General features: G+C 39.9%; 1 protein-coding gene and 1 long non-coding RNA gene across 4 annotated transcripts in view; one reads left to right on the top strand and one right to left on the bottom strand.

Moving 5' to 3' along the window:
* GNAI1 (G protein subunit alpha i1) overlaps positions 1-24266 on the bottom strand; it is a 39837-nt gene extending 15571 nt beyond the window's left edge. The window contains exons 1-4 of the mRNA XM_072401737.1: positions 23914-24266; positions 7335-7377; positions 3815-3956; positions 1340-1497 (exon numbers count right to left, since the gene is read on the bottom strand). Of these exons, the coding sequence (XP_072257838.1) occupies positions 1340-1497; positions 3815-3956; positions 7335-7377; positions 23914-24031 (461 nt within the window). The 5' untranslated portion in view covers positions 24032-24266. The remainder of the gene's footprint in view (positions 1-1339; positions 1498-3814; positions 3957-7334; positions 7378-23913) is intronic.
* Positions 24267-24431: 165 nt separating this feature from the next.
* The window catches only part of LOC140324130 (uncharacterized), a 4860-nt gene continuing 3737 nt past the window's right edge, over positions 24432-25554 (top strand). For 2 of the 3 annotated variants that reach the window (XR_011919495.1, XR_011919494.1), the window contains exon 1: positions 24432-24953. This is a non-coding gene — a long non-coding RNA (uncharacterized lncRNA). The remainder of the gene's footprint in view (positions 24954-25554) is intronic. The other variant, XR_011919493.1, reaches the window with a different exon arrangement.

The raw sequence follows: 25554 nt of genomic DNA, 5'->3' as shown, positions 1-25554 counted from the left end.
TACAGAGGCACAGCATGCAGAAGCAGTAATATTTTGGATATTCAAAAATGGTTCCAATAACTGGTGCATCAACCTTTAGCAGAGAAGGTGCAGTGGAGCGGTAAGTGGGTGCATCAGACTTCAGAGGAGATATCCCTGGTGCAGTGACATTTAGTGTAAGATTGCACTGGGGCAGGAATGTTTAGGTAAGTGATAGTAGAGGGAAGGGTAGTAAAGGGAGGTGAGAAGGTAGGTGTTAGAAGGGTAACGACTGGCTAGTTGGAGTACTGTTGTATAGTGGAGAAGTATTCTTTGGGAAATGTAGACAATCTATTATTCAATAATCATATATGATATGTTTAGGGGAGAAGTGTATGTGTGCAATGGAGTTCAGTAGAGAAGTTTAGTGAATGTGTGTGGCCAGGTTTAGTATTATGGCTGAAAATAGTTAATGTAACTGGCTACTTTGCAGATTACAGGTATTGCATACAATTTTCTGCTTAAGAAAATAGGAATAACTACATGCACCAACTCAAGGGCATAAACCAGCAGAAAATATAAACATGTACAGTGTGTGCTATGCCCACATAAATAAAAGCACAGGTTTCAGATAATCACCGGTTGTGCAGTCATCACATGGTAATAGAACTGCATGGAAACTAAACCACACAACAGCACTTTAAATTTATGCTCACACATCTTAAAACAGCTGGGAAACTTTGGCTGCCCCTCCTCTACTCCTGACAGAAGCCCAGTAAATTACTAACAAACCCATTTCATATAAGCAGTAAATAATGTCTGTTTAATAAGAGACTTCAGGTCATGAAACCTTTTGTATAAAAAGTGAAAATATTGTGTTGCCAACAGTAGTTAAATATTGCTTTCATCATCTAAACCTGTCTTCCAATGTGATGGGAATCAAATCAGATACACAGCATATATCACCAGGCACATAAAATAATAAGGGCGGACAAATACAGATAAGCTGTATAAAAAAATTGGCATGAGTTTTTCTTAACAAAACTTCAGCATTCTGCTGTCACAATACAAGGAACAATAAGGGCTAACCCATAGCTGAAAAAGACGAGAAGCATAACTTGATGGCCAATTATAACTTACCAAGCGAGTTTGTAGGAACATAAGTAGTCAGAAGAAAAACAGCAGAAACCAAAATACCAGCATAAATGTAGTTATCTGCATACCAGGTATTACAAAAGTTAGAAAAAAAAATTCTCATTGCTGGGTTGGAAAATTTTGAGCAACAGCCCATGTGAGTCTGCAAATCTCTTAATAATAAGACATTTTCTTAACAAGTGACAATCACCTGGTTACAATGCTGCTTGATTTTGGGAATACTTACTATGCTGCAGAATCATTCAACTGATATTCCCTTGATCTGTTGAAGCAGGCCTGTACCCCACCATCTTTCCACAAGCGTTTGATAACTCCAGCCAGCTCTGCAGTCATAAACCCTTCCTCTGCTGCTCCAGCCAGCACAAAAAGTTGACGAGCATCATCCTGTCCAAAAAGAATAGCATTTGGATTTTAAAAAGGGAATACAAAAATATATAAAAAAAAAATCTATATAAAGGGTAATGTTTTACCCTTCTAGTGGTTGCCCCTCTCCACTAAAGGGTACAGTGCTCTTCTGGGCTGCCTACTGGTCTGATCTGTATGCAGGGCTTCCCCTAACCCTTGACAAAACCAGCACTGAACCCTTAACAGGGAGAAGGACCCATTGTGGGGGCTAGTAATTATTATATTATTATTATACAGTATTTATATAGCGCCATCATATTACGCAGCGCTGTACAAAGTCCATGGTTGTGTCACTAACTGTCCCTCAAAGGAGCTCACAATCTAATGTCCCTACCATAGTCATATGTGATTAATGTAGTCTAAGGTCAATTGTTAGGGAGAAGCCAATTAACCTAACTGCATGTTTTTGGGATGTGGGAGGAAACCGGAGTACCCGGAGGAAACCCACGCAGACACGGGGAGAACCTGCAAACTCCATGCAGATAATGTCCTGGCTGCGGATCGAACCTGGGACCTAGCACTGCAAAGGCCGGAGTGCTAACCCCTGAGCCACCCTGCTGCCCAATTTATTTATCCTTAAACAAAATCAACACTGAACCCTTGCAATATATGCACAGTCGGAGTGATATGAACTGTACATATGTGACCCTGCTTATATAAAGCAATTAACGAGAACTGGCAGTAAAAGCTCAAAACTTCCAAGAACTGAAATTAAATAATTAGGTTAAGTTCTAATAAAGCCATGTATGCAAATCCAAACATAGTTCACTGAATGGCTGAATTTTTTTCAGTATTAAATATTTTTAGACGTTCATGAAAACCAGGATTAAAAAAAAAAAAAAACGTACATAACCCATGTCAAATCAAAAGTCACGGAGAATAATTTCCTGTTTTGTCCACCAATGATTGATAGATATCTGGACTGAGAACAGCTGAAATAAGCCATATTGTCTCCGTGACCCCAAGCAAACATGCCAGGAAATCATGTAAGGCAGACTATGCCATCACTCAACTAACAATAACTAAAGGAAGAACGTGTACACAATAAATACACTTGACAGCTTCAGATAAACATTAGGAATTGCAAAAATGTAAATACAGAATCAAATGAAGACAGGTACTAGTCTTCTGTTAATAATAATAATAATAATAATAATAATAATAGTACTATTAGGAAATTAAACATTGCTGACTGACTATAGTCTCCATTGCTATCTTTACCCCCAAATCATTGTGGCATAGAGGTGGGGAAAATACAGCCTGAACATTTGCCATGCTGGCACTGCCATGATTTGGTTTGGACTTGTTTTCATCTCTCTGCAGAAATCTGAAGATTAAGACAGAGAAAAATATGGGTGTAACACAGCTGAGCTACAAGCCAAAACATGAACATCTGTAAAGCATTCAGGATACACAAAAGATTGCGCTGTCAACCAACAATTTAACTAAGGATTTCATACACCCGAGCAAGGTACTACACAATAATGATGATACACTACTGCAGAGACCTACATACAGACAAGCTGTAAATGTGTGCAAATTGATTAAAAAGTAAATAGCTAATTATTTGAAAATAAAGAAACCATTCATTTTAAGATATTATAAGGTTATTTCATATATTTTGTGTGTGTTTATTTGTAGAGGCCTCCGCAGAAGCTGAGATGACTAGTAAGTGCTACCATCTTTAATGTACTATCAGCAGTCCTAATAGACTGTAGTGCTCCCCATTACTCCTCCAAGGCAGTCACATTACAGAGGTTATATAGGGAGGGGGAAGGAGTTGGGCCAGCACTAGGGGGAATTAGATCGTCCCTGAAGAAGAGAGAACTGTCTTGCTAAATAAGTGAGGGGGCTGTGCTAGGCAATAATTCTTCACAGCACTACCAAGCATGTTGTAAGTGAATACAAAATTATTTATGAAAAGGTAAACTAATGCAAGTAAGCATTGATTTTTCTGTGCTTTTACCTGCAATGTTTTGCCAGGAGGGTACTTTTACTGTGACGTGAATGTTTACTGAAACACATCCATCCACTATATAAATTTCCTATATACTTTTGGCACAAAAATGGCTCCTTGTTAGCTATATTCAACAGTTAGGAATGTTAAAAAGCTGAATTACAAAACCCATCTGCCCCCCTCTGTAAAATACAATCAGGAAGAAATGCCAAACTCACAGCAGCAAGTGGTCTCAGACCTAAAGACATAACAGGTAATTAAACCAATTGATAATTTATCAATCATAAAATAGTTTAAGTAAAGCTTAGCCCTAAGTTTCAATACATTTCTAATACTTACAGCTCTGGCTGGATCACCAAAATCTATCTTCAATCTGCCCATAGCTCGAATTATGGCAATAATGGACTGTATGGTGTTACTGTATACCACGGCTTTGTACTGTTTACATTCCTCTTCTGAGTAGCCAGCTTCATGGATAATTCTGAAACAAAAAGAAAATGTTCAAATAGAAATAAAGAGCATTTCAATACAATCTATTATTTATTTTACAGCACTGGATGGCATCAAGGCCTAGTACACACTAACAGATCTAATGCCAGCTAAACCGGCCAACTTTTCTGATCAATAACCAATGAGTTTGAGTTCTAAAAACACCGCACAAGTGGACTGCGCATGCGCCCGACCTGGTAGGGCGTGAATCCCAGAGCTCCCACTCACCACCGCAAGAAACCTAGCCAAACCGCACTCACCGGCTACTTCCTCCTTATTATGGGTAGCAGGCAGCATGTAGCCACACCGCACCCGGACGCCGGTCTCGAGCCATGGAGGCTTTTTTCCCCGGACAGAGCAGGTTCCTTCTTTTCCCAGGGGAGGAAGTGAAGCAACCAAAAGGCGCCAGACGGAGTCACGCGGCGGTAAGACAGGCAAACGGTGAACACAGGTCAGCTCACTAGTGTGTCCAAGGAGGACAGAGATAGCGGGGCAGAGAAAAGGTCCTTGGACCCCCCGGCCCTCCCTCATCCCCAGAACTATCTATAGATGCCATGGAGGATCACACAGAACAACAGCAAGGTCTCACTAAAGCTGATTTGGAGGCATGTATGAGCCGCATTGAGAATATAGTAGAGTAGAAGAGTGAGATCTCCAATTTAAAGAAATATTTAGGAGAGAGGGTCCTGGCAGTGGAGGAAGCCACTGATAACTTGATTAAAGCATCCAACCAGCAAATAGAAGTGTTAAATGAGCATTCTGTCCTACTACAACGACTAGTGCTGCAACAACATGATTTAGAAAAGCGAAACAGGCGCAATAACATTAGAATCCGTGGCCTTCCAGAATCAGTGGAACCTGCTGCATTGCCTGAGGTGGCCCTGCAAATCTTTAAAAAGCTGTTGGATTCACCTCTGGATAACACTATAGCGATAGAACGGATACACAGAACGACAGGGCAGAAGTCACAGGATCCGAGTAGAGTGCGGGATGTACAATGCAAATTGCTGTCCTTTCCTATTAAGGAGGACATTTTAAAAGCGGCATGGGCAGAAGAGGAAATTCTGTATCAGGACACCCCAATAATACTTATGCAAGGGGAATTCAAAAATCTTTCTACCTTGGCCCTTATGGGCAGGTGAAGTTTATGTTTTGTTTACAGGTCAGGATCACAATATGATCCAGTGCAATGGCCGATATTGGCCTTTTTCTGTATACTGTCAGGTTATGTGGCTTATATAATGGCATTGAGTTGCATTAATATTATGTGTGCGGTTTTATGTTCTCAATGTGAAACAGATAAATTATGCTTTTGTGCGGTAAGCAGCGGGGGCTCCTACTATGGCGGTGCCTTCGCCGTTTGATAGATCCTTAAAGAAATTAAATCAGACCAAGAAAGACACTTCCTCTTTGTTAAAGGTACCCTGAACAACCAATTGTTTACTTTAGCTATGGTGTATGCTTACAATTCATTTCAAGCCCAGTTCGTGACTAGTACTTAAGCAAAATTGGAAGATTTTTTTTTATTGGAAGGATTATTAATTTTTGGTGGAGACCTTAACTACGCACCGGATGGTGATAAGGATGTTTCAAGATCCTCTAACAAAGCAATGCCAGGTCATGGACACATTAAGCTGTGTATGTGGAGTAATCAACTGGTGGATGTCCAGAGAGTGCTGCATCCTACAGAAAGAGATTTTACTTTCTATTTCAGACCACACCAGTAATATTCTCGTATTGATCATTTTTGGCTTTGGAAGTGGAGACTTAAAGAAACCATATCGAAAGATGAGCTGATATTTCAAAGAAGGGTCAGCCTATTTTTTTGTCAATGAGACGCCAGAGGTTAGCCCCATGATAGTATGGGAGGCCCATAAAGCTGTTGTGCGGGGACTTCTAAAAAAAAAACATGGCTCACAAAGGCAGCAGCCAAGGAAATCCAGGACCTTTTCCTACCAATACAGGAATTGGAAAAGATCATAAACAAACCTTAGACCTACAGGTTGGGAAGGATTTAATAGTTCTTAGAGACACTATACGTCATTATTAGCATGCCAAAGAGACAACAAAAAAATGTTTTTAAGGGCAAATTACATTGTGTGTTACATGTTCTGCCTAGGCTTATTAGCACACTAAAGTACTCCAAATATTGGTGCTGCACTACTTCCAGTAGTGCATAGTGTGTGGCCCAGTGGTGAGGTGCAGTGTGCTGAAGAACGAGTGTTGGGGAGCCATTCATAAGAAATAGAAAATGCTTCAGTCCAATGCTAATATGTAAACTGAACATAAAAGAGACCTTTCTTTTCTCACTTCACCTTTATTTGCTGCAGAGGTACAAAAGACTAAATGTGCTAATAACTAACAGCTCAGCACTTAACATATACTGTAACCACGTCAATACTAGCTTTCACCAGTGCTAATAGGTTATGACAGGATATTAATGTTTCCTAACAACTCAACTGTATATTACTACTACTGAATCATTAAACAAGCAGAACAACCGGTGGAAAAAATAGACTTAAGAGGAGTTGTAGACAGGATAAATGGTCCTTTTAATAGAGTACACTGCTCCACCATTGATATTACCAAGGCATGTAGAGGCAGCTTTACAATCATACAGTTGTGGTGCTGACAGGCAGATAAGGGCATAAAGATTATGTTTGAGAGGAGAGATTACAGATTCTGGATAGAGGCTAGTTGTTTTGGGAAAAAAAAAGTGTAAAAAGTGTAGGATCTCCTGATAATAAAACTAGACCCATTTTTAGGCTTGGAATCTGTTTTGTAAGTGGGTGCAACAAGATGAGTGTGCCATCCCTCCTATCCATGTCAAGTAAAGGTAGGGAGCAAAGTGTGTAGACCTTTTCCCATTGGCATAACCAGACTCCCACTTGTGGCGGGTGAAATAAATGGGGTTGGGGGCTTTATCCCTACAATGTAACCCATTTATTGTAACAGTTTTCAGGTGGGGAGCTAATTGTAATATGGAAACTTCCTTTAAAATGCGTAACTGAATTGGCTGAACACATGAAAACAATGCTGGAGCTGTGGTTGTGTAATGGGGAAACTTGGCACTGCTGTCAACTGTCAAATAAAAGACAATGCATAGACTTTATTTGCGTGACATCAATGGTGATTGTCTATAATGTGGTTTTGAATAGCTGCAGGAGGGTAGCAGGAAAGGAAGAAGGCTGCATCATGGGGAATTATTTACACTATGAAAGATTGCCTTGCTTACAGCACTGCAATTTATCGAATTGTAACCCTGTACCATGAGACTTGTACCGCCAGAAGCTTGCCAATACACAACCCCAATAGTTTGGATTAACACTTATTATACACATGATATACTTAGGAACAAACATAAACTTACTTCATTTGTTTGACAATTGTGCTTTTCCCTGATTCCCCAGCGCCTGAAAAGAAACAAAAACAGGTCAACATTAATTAAAGGTTTCCAGAAAAGCCATGATAACCACTCCCTGCTCTCTAAATTTAGGACAGTAAACAAAAAACTAATGACAGATTTAACACCCAAAACTAGTGAACTGTTAGTGACAATTAATGCACAACTACAAAGAGTATACACATCAGATAATTCTCATTCAATATTCACCTCAGGGCTGATATTGGATGAGAATCTGGCGTGTTAACAGTGCTCGTCGTTCATAGATGCATCCTGGCAAATCCATGAACTATAGTAATGAAAATGAAGGGGAGAGAGCACAGCGGGGTGCCACTCCGTCGTTCTCCCCTCTCCATGGAGAAGAATGGTGGTGTCTGTACAGCACTTGTTCAAGCTTTGTGCAGTCATATGTGGTTAGAAAGGATTATAAAAGAAAACGATTACATTTTAATAAAATTTAAAAACTATTGAATGTGTGTACGCACTTCAAAATTTACTTCCATCTGATTTGTTGTCAAGTCACGAAGTTATTGGACATGTTGGTAAATTTCAAACAGAAATATGCGGGTTTTCTTTCTGAAAGTAAACAAATCGGAGGAGCAGAAATGTGCGCCAAAAATTGATTTCTGATGGTAAATGTATCCGTTCTGTTGATAGAGGGCAATGTGTACCCATCCTAAAAGAAATATTTTGTGACATACATAGCCTGCCTAGCAATAAACATGTTTATAGAGAGAGTTCCTTATACCATGTGAGAGAAAGTTTTTGCTGTGTTTACAGACTAAAAGAACATTCCATAGAAGAGAGATTTCCTCATTTACATCACACCTCACTCCTTGCCTGGATGGCTCCAAAAAATAAATGTATTTATATTAAAGCCTGCCATAGTAAAGCTTGTACAGCTCTCTATCAGTAAATAGGGTATGGTCCCATGTTATTCCACGCCAGTCAAGCAAAAAATGAAGTAAACAAAACCCACAGTACAGCTCAGTTTCAATTATCAAAGCATACAAAGATATACAAAGCATTGCTGAGATTTTTCAGATTGTTTGCAAGAATATTTTTACAGTCCTAGTGTCTCAATAATAGCACAGAACAAAGCTAATTTGTCTTGTAGCAAGTCCATAAAATGAAATGTCTTTAAAGCCATGAACAGAGGTTAAGAACACATGAGCGGGGCACAATAAGTGCCGTTATGAACATACAACTGCTTTGCATTGCAAACTGAAAATCAACAGCACGAGAACAATGCCTGACAATCTGCAATTCTACAGTTCTCCACCCACAGCAACTGGTAGGCATCCATATTGTTGGGCAGGAAGCCATATATTTCTCCTAAATATAGTAGGATCACTCCGTTCAATAAAAATGAGAAGAGTGTGTGAATCAAATCCATGACAATTCAAAAGTGTTCTGACGTAATTACGTTGTTATAGCAGTTATTATACTAATAACTAGAGACAACTATAGAACAATGGGTATGTGCATGTTGTCCAGAGTGTGTTAACATTCTAATTGGTACATATGCACTTGTTTCATTTTCTATTTATTTCTCTATGTGTAATTTAAGCTATTAACAGTCCCACCTCTCCTTTACTTCAGCTTTTTAGGACATTTAAAATAAATATACATTGAAAAAGGTATGCGCTGTCAGCACATAACATTCAACTAGTTTATTATTGAAGTTCAACATTCACAAAGTTTATTAATACATGGCATTTATCAAAGGAAACAAAAAAAAATCACTACATGTCCACATTACTCAATAGCCCTGACAAGCAATTAACATGCCACAATCTATTTATAAGACTAAAAAATATGGTAACATCACATCCAGGAAACCACACGATGACACAATACAAAACTACCACGGTTTAGATTTTTCTGTTTCGTTCTGCCAGCCAAACTGGTTACAGAAGAGGAAATGACGTTGAATACTTGTCTGTTGATAAGCAGCTGTACAAGACGTTCTTGTGACAGTAAACTGGGATTACTTATTATTCTTGAAAATAGTTTGTGTCCCGTCTCAGTGGTCATTTAAGTTCTTTAATGGGTGCAAACTTCTTACCATTTACACTCTGACAGGTAGTCCAAATGTCACCTGTTAACATGCTAGGCTAAAAGCACAACCCCGGAAGTGTCAAACCTTCAGTAAAACCTGTCCTAGGAATCACAACCTAAATATGTACTACAAGTAACCCCAGAATATGTGCTGAACATAATTATGTTAATTATAATCACTGGAAAGTTCTCGATAGTTAAATGCTGTGAAATTCCCTCCCATCAAACACATAGATTGATGAGTAGGTGAAAAAATATTTCCTAACAGGAAAGGGAAATGTCCCCAATAGGGAAAACACCAAGAATTCCCAACCAGTGGATTCATCTCTATTTAATGCACAGAGCTGCATAATGTGGGCACTTTATAAATATAGTGTAATATTATACATACATACATACACACACAGTAAGTAATTGTCTTTCTCATGAAACCTTACCCTCAACAGTAACTTCTTCATAATTTTAAAATCATTTCACATGTTAGGTGGTGTATTAACTCTGCATTGAATCAAATTTGTGTTGCTGAATGTTGATTTATACTGCAGATTTTTCCCTTAAAGATTTTACATTTACTAGGGTTTTGTATGCCATCGGAGGAAGATACAGAAGTAAATTTTTAACCTTATTTACACTAATTAAATTATGAGATTCAGTCTAGAGTGCTAACAAACCATGCACACAATTGTGACCTTTCTCTAAAGGTATTTAGTCTTGTGATCAACGTTATGCTTCTTTTATACTGCAATGGAAAATTGTATTTCTCCTCATTCAAAATCAACATATTATAGAACTTGGAGAGAAGCAGTATTGGCCTTATCTCAGGTAAATAGCAGCAGCAGCTTCACATCACTACAAGTGAAGTATTTTTATAATTGCAATTTTTAATTCCACGCAGATTGATTTATAAAGTCTTATTAGTAAAGCAAAGCCTTTACATTACAAATGATTCCCACTGATGAGACAGTAGAGTTGCCCGCTTTCAAGCATAATTTGTCTAAATGAAACTGCTGATCAATTACTGAACTGAGTAAACATGCAGCTTTAATCAAGAAAGCAAACTGTGCCACTGGCAGCCAAGGTAAACTGCGGTGGAGACTTGGTACCTGCACCATCTTCTCACCATTCGTGTGACGTAGCCCCAAATGTAAAAAAGGAACCAAAAGCTCCAGTTCATGGTGCAATCACAAAAGACACATTTTATAATACTTTCCCATTTACCCAACCAAAAATACAATGGAATACATGTAAATTCTGTTGGCTGAATTCACACTATGGGGCTTATTTTTCAAAGGGCCGACAGCATGGTCACCATTAAATGACATTTGTATACTAATAATCCCATTTTTCTGATGTCCATATTTATGAAAGTTGCATTAGCCAGCTGTTCACATGCTTTTTTGGAAGAAATAGTGACAGCCTCTGGAAGCAATCAACAGTCAGAACATTCTCCGAATCTGGCCACTTGCAAGCAGACCAAGGCTGGTGGTCATCCCCACCAATTGCAGCAGATATACCCTGGACAGGAAATTCTCCTGTATAGTCTATTCCCAAAGCTGGATTTTCCAGACATATCACTGTTGGTTGCTTGTTTAAGCCAGTGTCACAATACATGCAGAATGCCGTGCTGTCCATAGGGTATAAAATCATGCCATGTGAATTCTGTATGCTGATTATTTGACGCAGCAACACCAAAACAAGCTTTGGCCACTTAATGATTTATACCTACTTCATTGTCACAATAGAAAGACCAGCTAAATAGAACCATAACATAATGATTACCTTGGTCATAATAATAAACTACATATAAAAAAAATCCACCCCTTTCAATATGTTATGGGGTTACTGTATGCTCTGAAATGCTGAGATGTGTCACAAGACCATACACATCTTTGTTCCTGGTTACATGTAATGCTTTATGCTAAAACCTAATAATCTAAAGCACACCACAGCTCCAGAATGATCAACTTTCTTTGTATAAACAATTGAACAAGAAAAATATGAGGTCACACAAGCAAACTCCGGTATTTTGCCAGCTTGGTTTTCAAATGAGTATTTTGCAGAGGTAATATGCATGAAAACCACATAGCTGTTTAACAAAGGATGTCCATATACATTTTACAAATCAATGATATAAAGAGAACTGGCCAGAAAAAACATGACAACTTTTTTTAACCCACTTCCATTCCATAATACTTCCTGTTAACAGGTTGTGCACCGGTATGTGTATAAAGACTTTATAATCTGAGCACTTGTTCTGGGACTAAAAGTACAAAAGGTGATGGGTCAATGTTATGGTCATAAAAGAGCATTTTAGGAGGTGGTGGTGGACAGCACTGGACCTGAACCTAAAAACTAAACAAGTACTACATTATAGGGAACATATTGTGCCTAACAATACCAAGGGATGGTAATAAGAGCCAACTCCTAAAAGGCCTATTAATAAATTGTATACAAATGTTCACTTTGGCCTTTGCATTTCTGCTCAATCCAACCTCTCTATAAGCCCCTCTAATTATCCACGGTTCCTACATTTACTACAATTCACTTCCAGAATGAATAACCTTTAAAAGTTAAGTGTTAATACTAAAACGCCACAGTTATCTTTTACTTGATTTGTAATAGCTATACAATATATTATTATAACACTGTTAAGGAAGATATTTTATAATTACCAAGGGGCAGCCATATTTGCTTATAGTTCTGATGACCACCAATAATTCCTGCTATCTTTTTGGAAGATTGCATACCTGTAACTATTGCCTCCCAAAAATATTGTTTGTGACAAGGAAAGAAGTTTTTTTTTTCTGTACTATGTATAAAGGATGGTGGGGGAGTATGAGGAGCCCACTGAACTGTTTTATATTATTAAAATGATTTGTAATACTGGCTCTGGAGATAATACATAATCTGTACCTCAATAAAGTGAAGATAGATCAGGAACGTCTCATCCAATGATTAGAGAACAGAGAAGTGTAAGATAAGTGATGATAGCTTGACTACTGATTTCCTACAATTTTGGGTTTTGTCATTTCTTGTTCTCACAGTCTGCACAGAGATGGAGTGCTACAGCTCAACATAAATACAGATTTCTGAAAATCTATTTCATAATTTAAGAATACAAAAGAGAAATGCCTGGAGTTGTTCTTAAACATACCAAAAGGCATTTGATATCCAGTAGCTCCTCAGTACAGGAAATCTGAGACTCCAAAGGTATTTTGTGTACAATGCTCTTAGACATTGCCTCGTGATAAACTCCCAGACCAAAAGTATACAAATCTATGAGAAAGGGATTGCAACATTCCAAGTTTCCACTGTCTGCTTAGATATTACTGAGCACACATACGTAACTCAAGGGCTTCCAGTGACTTAACTAGGCCATCCTAGTACTGCCTCCAAAAGGTGTTGGACTAATTCAATGGGAACCATTGTTTTCTCAACATTCTGAATAGACTGGAACAATTGCTTTTCTACAACAGCCTCCAATTTCTGGTCTAATTAATCTGTTTTAACCCTAGGGTATGATACTAACATACAAAAGTAGGTGAAATGCACAAACTGATTTTAACTAAACTAGTGAAATTGTTGTTTTTCTGGTGGGCTTATAAAAGCATCAATGCAGTGTTCTCCCCAGACCCTTTAAGCTGGGCACACCACCCAGCACTTTTCAGCAACCACCCGGCTGTTTTTACAATTTCTTCCCATCCAGCAAAACATTTCTGGGTAGAGCACTGCAATGCTAGGAATTGTGTATACATATGTGAAAGGGACAACATTCTATGACGGAATGAAGAGCTCTGCCCCAAGAGTCACTATCATTCACATTACTTGTAGATGTGCAGACATGGCTTCAGCTCTCAGTGTTTGGAGATGCCTGAACGTATCAGAATGTGGAGCATATTAAAATGTCTGAATATTATAGATGCCTGTAAGTGTGGCTACAGCAAGAGGCCCAATAGGAGCTCAAAAGCAACGTAGCCACCCAAAATCAAGCACACGGACACTTTACTTTTTTCAAAAGAATGGGAAGATGAAAACAAAAATCAAAGATAAAAAGACAAAAATGAAAGTCCTGAGGTTAGCTGCACTACCTCCTTTTTCATATGTGAAGATTTGGGAACTGCTTGCTCATACTCACTTGGCAAGTAAAAACAAATAAGTCACAGCTATTGAGCCGTTTTATTTTGTATGGCTCTCTATAAGTGATTCTAAGAAGAGAAAACCTGTCTATGTAAACGGGGCCCAAAAAGCAAGGTTTACATGTATACAGGTAGTTCTGCTACGCTTAGTCCAAAACAATTGAACAGTTTAAAGTAGTTTAGTTATGAAAAGAATGACCAATGGTAAAATATTCTGCCAGGTTTTGTTTTGTACCTATTAATGAGATTCACCTTCACATTCCTTGTGAACCAAAGCAAATCACAACAGGTGAGAATGCCTAGATCAAAATCTGAAGGAGGTTCTGTCCCTTAGGTTTCATATTGTTGCTGGAAATACACTTTAGTGATTTTCTCCTGTGACAGAAGGAATGAAGTAGCTTCTGTTCTACGTAGAGGGGACAAGCTGGTGATGCCTTGAATCCCCCAGTCGTAAATAATATCTCAGTCAGTCTGTCATATAGTGATGTAGTGAAAAGGATAGCCAAATAACATTGGGGCCCATTGTACTAATTCTAGATGAACAACTCCCGCCATCATTGAAAATCTGGAATCTAGATAATGCTTGACCCACTTGGAAGTTCTACTTTAAATATGTACAGCTCACCTCCCCATACATTTTACCTAGGGAAGACAGATTAAGCATGTCTTTTCTTCCTTGTTCAATCTTCCCTGTACCAGTCCAAATATGATTTAATGAAGCACTTTTTCCAGATGTATTGGCCAAGCAAGAAGTACAGTGCCCAGCAATCAGTCCGGGCTCATAGCTATTATTAGATACCCAAAGAGTGAATAAACACAAATATTAATATTCATTACTTACTTCATATCACAAAAATACAAATGAGTAGTCACCAACTGACTGTAGAGATATTTACCTCTATGGTAACCTTCAGTACATACCACAACAAAAACAATGTGTGCTCACAAGTAAACCGCACTCTATGTACACACCTGCAGAAAATGTCTGCACTGCTTTCATTTTAATAGTGAGCACTGCAATTCAAGAGCCAGATCACATGAAATCCAATATAACAAATGTGTAAAACAGTGAATGTTAATACGTCTTAGAAGCAGACTGAGGCCATATGATCACATGAACCTGAAACATTCACATCATTCAGTCTTCTAAATTACTGGAATATGAACGCAACAAAGAAAAGAACAATGTAAAATGAATAACACTGATTCTTTCTGCTCAAGGCAATGTGTAAATGTAACATAAATCCACCAATGTATAAACAGCTGTGACAAATGCAAATATTGAAGCAAATCCCTGCAAACAATTTCTACCTGATTTTGACCGGTCTGATATATATTTTTCGTGACTAAAACAGGAGAATGGAGCAGATGGGAAGTCTCAGTGGTGGGGGGTGGGCTAACAAGAGAACCTGTACTTTTGGCAGAAACCATGTCAGATTAAGTTTAAAGTGTACTTAAATAAAGAGGCTTTTTTAAGTTTCAGGTCCAGTGAGGAAAGACGAAACCTGCCTGTGTCACCAGCGAAGACTTATTTTTCCCTGGTGCCCAGCATCATGAGGACAGGAAGTGATGATCAATCCTATACTGTCCTATGGATAGACTTGTTCAGGTCTAAAAGTGGAATCCCCTTTAACTTCTTGTTTCTTCTGAAAGGCAATGATGAGAAATCAATAACAATCCTCAGTAAGACACAGCCAGCAAAAAAATAACCTGATGGGTTCTGACACTCTCTTCTCTTCCAACACTAAAAAAAGTTTTGTCTTTATTTGTTAAGCCAACAAAGCAATTATGTTCATAATGACTCAGCTGCTATAAAGTCGCTGACATAATGCAAAGCTTTCAGCCAGCAAAGTTAGGAAAGTCTGCATGCAAGTCTAATGTGCTCCTTTAATGTCAGTGACTAATTAAGCACTAAAAATCAAGACCAAAATGACAGCCCAACAGTCTGCAACGTCAAAAGGAAGTCAGCAATAGCAGCTCCCATGTGTCTAACCTTGAAGAACATTTATCCCGAAGACTCCTGATCTCCCAAATCCCCTGATTTAATGGTAAATCAGATTTGATTTTTTAGTTTTTAGTTACACTTTAAGCAAGATTCTAAAAATGTATTAAGATATTCAAGTATGTCTGCAGTGTTAGATCTGGGTCTCTATTTTTGAGATTCACCAAAATCACTTTGGTGCGGCTCATGGTTTTCCTTGCTGGAGGCCCTGACATGAGGAAGCAAAGCCCTGTCTCTAGAAAAATATTCACCTTCACACAGAAGCACAGTGAAGAATGAAGCATGGTAAGTCACTAAAGGTAGATTATTACCTGCAGGGAGACCAATGGCAAAACCAGTGATCTGCTCCTAAGGGCTTCAAAGAAACTGTCCATGTCTCAAAATGCTGAGTAAAGGCTTTTAGTTGAGCCAAAAAAAACATATATTGGTTGTTTTAGATGGAGGATTGAAGAATTAGAATTGCCCGTCAAGATTTTTACTGCTTTTATGAAATCCATTAAAGAGATTACTCCTCACTTCTTGTTCTGATGACAGTACCTCCAGACAGGGAATACCTGCAACAGAAATGGAAACAGAACAAAGATTCCCTTCGCCATGTTTTTATTCTGCAATGACTGAAAGTGTAGGTGGCTCTGGAAATTTCTCAATCATATCAATAACCTTTTAGACATGTTGATTATGTAAACAGGAGGATTTAGGAGTATTTTTTCTATTATTAAATTATACTTAATTACTGTTTGAGGTTCTCACTTGTTTGAAGAAATGTGGTCAACAGAAGAAGCATTTGTTTTGAACAATAATATGGCCTACATATTAGAATACAAAACGACTGCCGTGGAAAATATTTTGTGTACTGTTACTATTATTGTCAGTTCAGTATATGGAAACATTCTTTGTTTTCAGTGACAGATCTGCACATTTATAGAGTACTGCATTGTGCTTTACAGATATGCATTGCACTTCAGTGGCAAGTCCAAAGCTGGCAGAAAACCCTGCAAGAGATCCAGATGATGTGACCACTCGGCTGTATGACCCGTTCTCCTCCCATCAGAGCTTTTTCTGCCGCAGATAGGATACTGAAAAATATTACAAGCTCAACACAACGGCCTGAATTAAGGGCTGTAACAGAGTAAAAAGGAATTTAAAACCTTAAAATGTGTTTCCTTTTACTAAGGATTCCCGATTGTGACTTTGTTTGTTTCACACATCTATAGAAAAGATCAGAGGTAAGAGTCAATTACAAAGATGCTGAACATGATCTCGAGGCAAAACAGCTGAATACATGCGGTTTGGAGTTAGAGTCATATGAAAACTCATAGAAATGGTTTTTTGGGTTTTGTTTTGCAGAAATGTTTGCAGAAGGTTCCACACAAGCATTGTCTACAAATAAAGGTGATATACCTGAACATTAAATTGATAGGGTGCCATTCTTTATTTAAAAAACTGTAAATTTGTTAAGGGAATCTGCTCTGGTGTTTTTTGTATTCACAAATACCATCTTTATCTGTAGGAACAGTTTGAAAGAGATGACATAATACATGCCTGTACAAATATGTCCTAAAAGTCAATCAGTTTATGGGGTGCCTACTTTTTTCACATGACTATAAGAGAACTGTCTTACCAGTGAAAGGATTGTAATTCTTGGTCACTTTTGTGATTAAAAACATCTGGCAGAAAGCCAAGACACAAACATGACACAACTTAGCTTCACATAGATGGGCTGGAAATGCTTGCTTGTTTATTTGAGAGGAAAGCTCTTAGCCCTTATGGGTAGTTGGGTTTGGGGATTACCTGTGGGTAGGGAAATTGGCTAGACGAAATTCTGGCTTACAGATAAAGTGTTCCTGAACTCTAATAATAGCCCCATTCACAACACATTCACCCTTCCTCCTTATCAGTTAAACATAGTTCATGTTTTCTTTAAACAATACAGTGTCACCTCCACACTCACATTCTGATGACTGAACATGAACTTAGTAGTAAGTCATCACCTCTGCTCACTCCGTCGGTCAGAATATGTGTATACAGTCCATTTTCCTACCAGTATTGCCCCTCAGTTTTCATACCACCAATTAACACATGAATTAAGGTAAAGGCAATATCAGGTACTTCTGTATTCTCGCTGTATGCAAAGAGGTTTAAAGGAACACACTACTGCATAAAAAGTTTTACTTGTCAAGAATTCATTTTTAAGGACACAAGAACAGAACTGAGTACAAACATGTCATACAGACCCAGATGAAGTCATGTAAATGTTTTACAAGCTTGCACAAACAGCCACCAATAAAAGTTTAGGTTTGGCAGTGGGTAATGGGTTTCTTACTGGTCATACTGGTCAAAGTCATTTTATCTCTGAGGACAAATGTACTGAAAACAAAGTAATCATACAACCAGGAGACAATATTTCATGAACATAGCAGGATAAGGGCAGCTCTGCAGATCTGGCCGTGACTTCCTTCATCTAGAAGACGGACATGATATCAAGGTTATGTGCACTCTTTTGATTAAATAGGATGAACTATGTTTTTATGTTCTTTCTTTACTCTTTGGGATGCAGCACTGGGGTCTGAGCAGCCAATTTCCAGGCACAACAATGTCAACTGGTGCATGTAAACAGGTTAACCCTATGTAAGCCCTGGATCTGCAATGACCATTGCCAAAGGCTGACTCTTGAGGTCTCTGGCTTCTTTAATAATAAATTAGTCTGCAAATCAGCGAATTATAGATAGGTCCTCATCTGTATACTTGTTTCATGACATAACTGACATAACCTGGCAAAAAAACCTTATTCGAATAGAAAGCCCATAATAAAATCATCTAAGTTTCATATAACTTTAAAACCGACTGCAGTGAAACCATTGTGCCTCTCCACATCTAACTCAGTGTTTCTCCACCAGGGTTCCTCCAGTGGTTCCTTGATAAATGGGCGATTTCTGCCTCATAGGTCAGTTTAAGTGACACCAATGATCTTTTTTGCTATCTGTATAGGTGAAATTCTTTCCACTGGCCAGCAATGAAAGAGGAATTCTTCACATTAACCACTAGGCCAATGTAGTGTGCTTTTGGATATTAAACATCTAAGAGTTACCCAAGCCCTGTAAGTTTTTTTTCTAGGGTTCCCCGATGTTTAAAGACTGAGAAAGACTCATCTAACCCCCTATAACCTTGAACCCTTGACATAACTTTTTAGTTAAGTCACTTTAAGTTTTGAGAACCCTTTGCTGTAAAAGCAATTTTTTGGTAATCAGATGGGAAAATGCCATATACATCAAGTCAACAAGATTCCCCCTTTTACAAGAGAATGCTTTCCCTACAGACAACTAAAAGTGCATTGGTGTCAAGCTGCTGGACCTTCCAAGGGGTGTTTCACCCTGGATTTATGTTCCCAATAGACTGTTGCATCAACACACACATTTTCATGTGGAAACAACTCGTGTGCCACTGTCTGTATCTGTCTGTCTGTCATTTGCACCCCCCATTTAATGTACAGCACTGCGTAATATGTTGGCACTATATAAATCCTGTTTAATAATAATAACAACACAGAGCAGGTCTAATAACAATACCCTCTGGTCTATGGAGACCACCTAGTTTAAAGTAAAGAAGGATGCAAACAGTTCCTGGTGTCTCTCCGCATACAAATAAAAATTCAGGACGTGTCTGGAAACTTTGGAACTTCCATCAACATACAGTACATGTTCAAGGTCAGACAGACAATAAACTGTTTATATCAATGGCTGCCTCCATACTTTTCTCAGCAAGGCTTTTCTTAAACAGAGTTTCACTTTATTTCTGTAGATTATTAGATGCTTTTTAGATTTGAAAAGTACGGTCTTACTAAAATCTGTGTTCTGAAAGAGGTATTTAAAAATACAACCAATTATTTTCAAAGCTGTACTGGAATGAGAGCAGAAATATGATTGGTTGCTATACATAAAAATATATTTTAAAAAAGTGAATTTTGGCTGCACAATTCTATAAAAACCAAACATTAGACAATGTTATAAAGAGCAGCTGAAGCGTCATTGTGTTTACCGAGCTGCACACATTCTGACTACCTGACCATCTTACAGTTTCAGAAGCAACCAATCATCTTACAGATCAGTGGACTTTTTACAAGATTTGAGTATTTACACATAATACCCTGCAAGTACTGTAAATATTGAGCCATGATTTCAGCAACCTGAAAAACGTGAAAACAAAAAACGTTTCCACCAAGACTCCCCACCAGGCATAGATTTTTTTTTCTTTTCTCTTAATAGATTTGCCACGTTTAAAGACTGACAACAGCATATGGCCAGAGATGTTAAGTGTGCAATTTACAAGTAAAACACAGATAACCGTTTGGCACTGATGTGTGTTACCAAGTAACACCAGGACATTGGCACCTTCTTATTTGCAAAGTGCAGAAATGCCTGGAGGCCGGCAGAGAAAGCAACAGGTTTTTTGTACTGTAAGTTATAACACTTCAGGTTCAGACAGCTAGGATTGAATTGGAAGGAAGGCCATTTGGAGGAGATTTAAGAAGTGAAGAGAACCAAAGTGAAGATTTTGTAAGTCTCACATCCCCCATATACAGCTGGGGAGAGTTCTGTAAATAGCACAGATTGGTAACAGAGGAAACATGCAACTGATTGTTTCCTTATGAGCAGAAAAATCATTCTGCAGTGCAGCACAGCTAAAGGAAGTGAATACAATATATGTACACAATACATGGACACAATATACACACACAATACCAAGGCTGGTTAGAACATACTTTCATCAGTGAAGCTGGGTGATCCAGCAAACCTGGAATGGATTTTTTAAAAGTAATTTGCTATTTGTTAGCAAATGTTTTCAGCCTTGGACCTGATCTAATCAAGGTTTGCTTGATCACCCAGCTTCACTGATGAAATAATCTTCTCCAGCCTCGGACAGCTTTAATAAATCAAGCCCAATATGTTCAGATACCAGCTGTTTAATGTCTGATAAAAGCTTATAGTACAGGTAGCCAAGCACTATCCAATGTTTTCACCCAACTAGAGGAACCCATTAAAATCACACAAAAAACAAAATGACTGTTTTTAGATCAGATTTGCTATTGATTTTTAGGCAGAATCAAACACTGATCAGGCAAAGCAGAATTCTGTCTATTGCAGTGTTTCTCGACTAGGGTTAGCCCAACCCAAGTCCACATATCAGCAAGTGCTGGGTAAACCTAAACTCCTCATCTGTACACTTGTTATATTGCATTCAGAAGAAAAACAGGAAGTCCATTGTAAAATCATCCACGTTTCTGACAGATTGCCTTGGTTCATTCACCATATAACCCAATGTTTCTTAACCTCCCCGGTGGTCTGATTATGGCAGCATTTGTGATCTCAAAGCGGTACATTCTGTTTAAATTTCCCACCAAACATGCCCCCCTGAACACTGCCCCAATGAGACGTGGGACCAGGGGACACAGATCCCGGACGGACATCATTGGAGGATGCCGCAGGCTCTTCAGGACCAGGTAAGCCCTTTACAATGCGTTATTCCCGAGTGTGGCTCAGAGTTACCTGTTTATTACTAAAAATTAACCCGGGGACACACTCGAGAATAACGCTAGGAAGGTTAACCAGAGCTCTTCCAGAGGTTACTAAGGGTTTTTTTCCTTTCCCAGGTCAGTTAAAGTGACACCAATGATCTTTTTGGCTATGTGTAAGGGTGACATTCTTCCCCCTGGCCAGCAATGTAAGAGCCATTCTTCCTACTGGTCACCAAACTAATGTACCTGGAGCTGTGGATATGGTAATTAAAGTGGGGGTTCCCTGAGGACCTAAAAGTTATTTCAAGGACTCCACCATAGTAAAAAGGTTGAGAAACTCTGATCTATTGGTTAAACAAGAAAAGTTTGATTCACTAACCAGAGCATAGGAAAAGACGAACTGGAAAGTGGTATTTTCAAGGTACAAAACAATATAAGATAAAAAACAGGCCACAGGCAGGTAGCTGGAAGTATATAGAAATATGTTCTTCCACAAACAGGGTTAATGGTAATTGCTATTCAGGTATGTCCATACAAAGAAACAATTTACTTTCAGATTCAATGGTGAAAGGAGTATAACATTTGGAAGAGCAAGATTGATAAAATGGAGCTCTATTGCCTTTAAGGCAGGGGTGCAAAGGTTTCTGAAAGACAATCCTGAGTACTTCATATAAAAGAGTGTTCACCAGCTAGGGTGAGAAAAGTTACCTGCCCAATAAAAACACTGGCAAGCAGGCGAGAGGTAAACCGTGACCTCCTCCTGGATGTAAGGTAAGGAAATGCTCAATTGGTTAACAACTGTATTCCAATTAAAAACACTTGGGGCTCTATTTATAAAACAGGGAACCTGACATTCCCTCAGGGGAATCTTCCAGGTTCATTTGTTTTAATGGCAGTAATTGATTCCCATGAGGACATGTCTTATCCCCCGTTTTACAAATAGAACACTTCAATTCTATATATTAGTACATCTATTACTCATAACTACATTTGTGACACCAACAATACCATTTCGAGGAATCTGCATCATCCATGGCAAGCATTAGCTACAAGGGACATCGCTGTTATAAAGAATCCTTTATAATTCTCCAGAAAACAGAATCTAAATGTAACATCACACACACACTTATGAATGTGGAACAAATGTCATAGATTATCCACAGATCATCCTGATAAAACTGTCTGTGGTTATATTCAATAAGGGGAAACTTTCACAAATGCAGCTGGAGACTTCACATACAACAAGCTTTTATAAAATATATTAAACTCGCCCTACATGTTCCAATCTAGATCTGTGGTGTATCCCATCTGAGAGTCTCCTGTGATACATTGTTTTGGTAGATCTGATTACAATCACATTGGAACAAGGTATGCCAAGCATAAAACTGAAGCCCATCCACAGGCCGCTCTGTTTTATATTGCTTTTGGTGAAAACATGCTCGGTGACACATCTTGCATTGTACATCAAAGTGAGTTAAAGTGGAAATAAAGTGGCTGGTGTGAGCTTTTGCCATAATTAGGGCACGCACCTATCTTTGTGCCCTCCAGCAAATGCAGGACGAGGCTGCTGCATCACCCGAGGTCTACAATGTGGACTCTTTGGGACTATGGCAATAATTTTGGGCCACTGGATGGGCATGGATGATGTAAATTAGGTTTATTCATGGTGGTGCCAGGAGTACACCCGGGCTCTACACTGCATCCAATGAGCCACCAGGAGTGGGTACATTGGCTAAATGAACTTGGCAAGTATCATCGGCCAGTACCCTCCCCCTCCGGCTGACTCTTTGTATTGTGAATTAACTTCTGCATTACATGTGTGTGAATACAGCTGTATCTGGCCCTGAGGACCACTTGTTCTGGCGGTGGCCTTGCTTTGATGTTGGAAAGTTAAAGGACTTCTTGTCTCCAACTTTCCTGATCTCCACACTTATTGGTGACCACCAAACTTCTGAAGCCACCCGGCTTCCATACTTCTAGCTCAATCTGAGGGCCCGGTGAGCAGCATTTCTCAGAGAATATTACCCCTTCTGATTTTAGAATCCTTGCCACAAAACCAGATCAGGCGTGGCTAGAAAATACAAATATCTGCTATAGCTATCTGCAATATCAATAGCTGCTACTTCTAAATCATTGCAGCAACAAAGTGATGTTAGATGCGGATAACAACACATGATCACAATTAATTACTTTGCGTTCTGATAAAAAGTGCAAGCGGATGCCAATTTTCCTACAGAAAGAAGTCGGTCGGAGTAATGGAGTAATATCGGGCTGGTGACTAATTAGAATTCCTTCAATAGATCCCAATATATAGTAAGGTAAGTGACATCAACTCATCATTGTGTATCTGTGTGTCCAGCACTAACTTTATCTCATCGTGGCCCCCGCCAGAATTCGCACCATCATCAGCGATTAGGTAATTATAGGGGGGTAATGTCAGCCAGGACCGGCCCACCATCAAGAACCGGATTGTGCCATTAAACCTGTATGATGCACTGCAAGATTGATGCAATTCACTCCACACACCACACCCTGGGCTTCTCCTCACATTGAGCAGCCTGCTAAAGAGACATGTTTCATCCAGAAGAAAGAGAATTAAAGAGCACACAATGCCGCACCCTTTTCCTATGGATTCGGTGTAAATCACTGCACGATCCAGCAGCTGTCAGGCCTGCCGAGCACTGGGGAAGGATGCAGGCCTGGCTGACAACAATAGGGATGAATGGGGGTGGTAGGGAATGGGGGGATCTATGGGAATGTCACTGCATTGCACACACTGATCAGGCACATGGCACACACTGCACACACACATGTCGATGTATTGGTTGGACATACCGAGGAGCAGCAGTTTCACCTCTCGGGCCGCCTTCTCTCCATCCTCCCTCAGGTTCCTATCGATCATCTTACTCCTCTCTACCGCCGCCTTGTCCTCCGCGCTCAGCGTACATCCCATGGTGACAGCGGCGCTGCGGGGAGCTCTACGCACACAGAACGGTTCTCGGGTCAGGCGGCTGTGGGTGGGCGGGGGCCAGGGGGGAGACCGAGCTGGATGGCTGCTAGGGCCGCGGAGAAGCCGTCAATGGCTGGTCAAATGTCCCAGGGGAGAGGCGAGTACGGTGAATGAGGGTTAATGATCCCGAGGAGCCGGCCAGACGCTCCCTCCTCCCCAGGCTCCGGCTTCTTTAGCTTCTGCTCCCCTGAGCGTCTCTCCCTCTCCTCAACAATGATGACGGCGAGCACACACTGCGCATGCGCGAGCCCACTAGCTACACCCCAAGGGTATAGCCTTCCACTCACTTCAGTACCCGGATTGAGCAAACGGATGCTGCCCGCCCCTCGTCTGCTATTGGCTGCAGGAATGAATGCGGCCTGGCTTAACCCTACAGCCGCCGGCCTGCGCCTTGGGAAAGGAAAGAAATCACGCGCGTAGGGGAAAACCAGTGTTGTGAAAGCGTTAAATAGACAGGCGTTGTGACGTCAGCGTTGTGTTAGTGTATAAATACAGATGGAAGGAGCGATGAAATGTTTTATTTGAATATCAACGGTCGTGTTGTTTGTGGAGGAGAAGGAGGAAGGAGCGGCAGGGCTCATGAAGGAGAGGGAGTTCAGGCGGCTGCTTGGCGTGCACCGGGCCCTCCCGGTTCCTAAATTCTCGTAATGCAGTCTGTGCAGCGCTCAATGAAATGAGCGGTAACCGGCGAAAGTTATATCGCGCGCCTGATCAGGTGAAGGTCATTCAGGTGTCTGTCACGTGGGCTGCCACATTCACACTCTGCCTTATTGCATGCCTTGTGATAGCTGACACCTCATTTATTGCAGCCAAAGCAAGATGGAACAGGAATAAGTTACAAGCATGTGCACTTTATTTTCATACTGTAAGTGTGAAACTGTCCCACAACCTCCTACACTCTGCTAAAGTCTTCCCTCCTGCACCTCCATCAGCCAGGGCCCGCTTTGTGGGGGTAAACTGGGCAATTGCCCCGAAACTTTACCATCGCTGCAAACCTAACTGGTTGGGGTGTGGGCAGTAGAATGGGGTCTCCACTCCATATTTGGCAAGGGCCCCATTTTGTCCAGCACAATCCTTGTGTTCAGCCTCCACCAGCAGGGGGCATTCCTGCCCCTAACAAATGTCAGCCAATCAGTGCCCCCCTGCTGTGTACAATAGCAGGGCACAATGGTTTTAATGTACACAACAGGGAGCATTTCTATTGGCTGATGTTTATCAGGGGCAGGAATGTGGAAAGACTTCCTGCTGCATAATCCCTGTATGACTATGGTAATTTGTTGTGTTATTTATCACACTGCACCCTGGTGTGCATTGCCATAGGGCAGTCTTTTCATTGGAATGGGGCCCTTAATGCAGCAAAACCTCCAAAAATTGTGCATTCTGCAGGATTAACCACCTAGCCGGTATGCCCGACCTTCGTACGGGCAAAAAAAAATGGCTAGGATGGTTAACCCCGTAATTTTGTC

The sequence above is a fragment of the Pyxicephalus adspersus genome, chromosome 2 (assembly GCF_032062135.1).
Source record: "Pyxicephalus adspersus chromosome 2, UCB_Pads_2.0, whole genome shotgun sequence".
Classification (NCBI taxonomy): Eukaryota; Metazoa; Chordata; class Amphibia; order Anura; family Pyxicephalidae; genus Pyxicephalus; species Pyxicephalus adspersus.
This window is presented reverse-complemented; position numbering and strand designations above follow the sequence as displayed.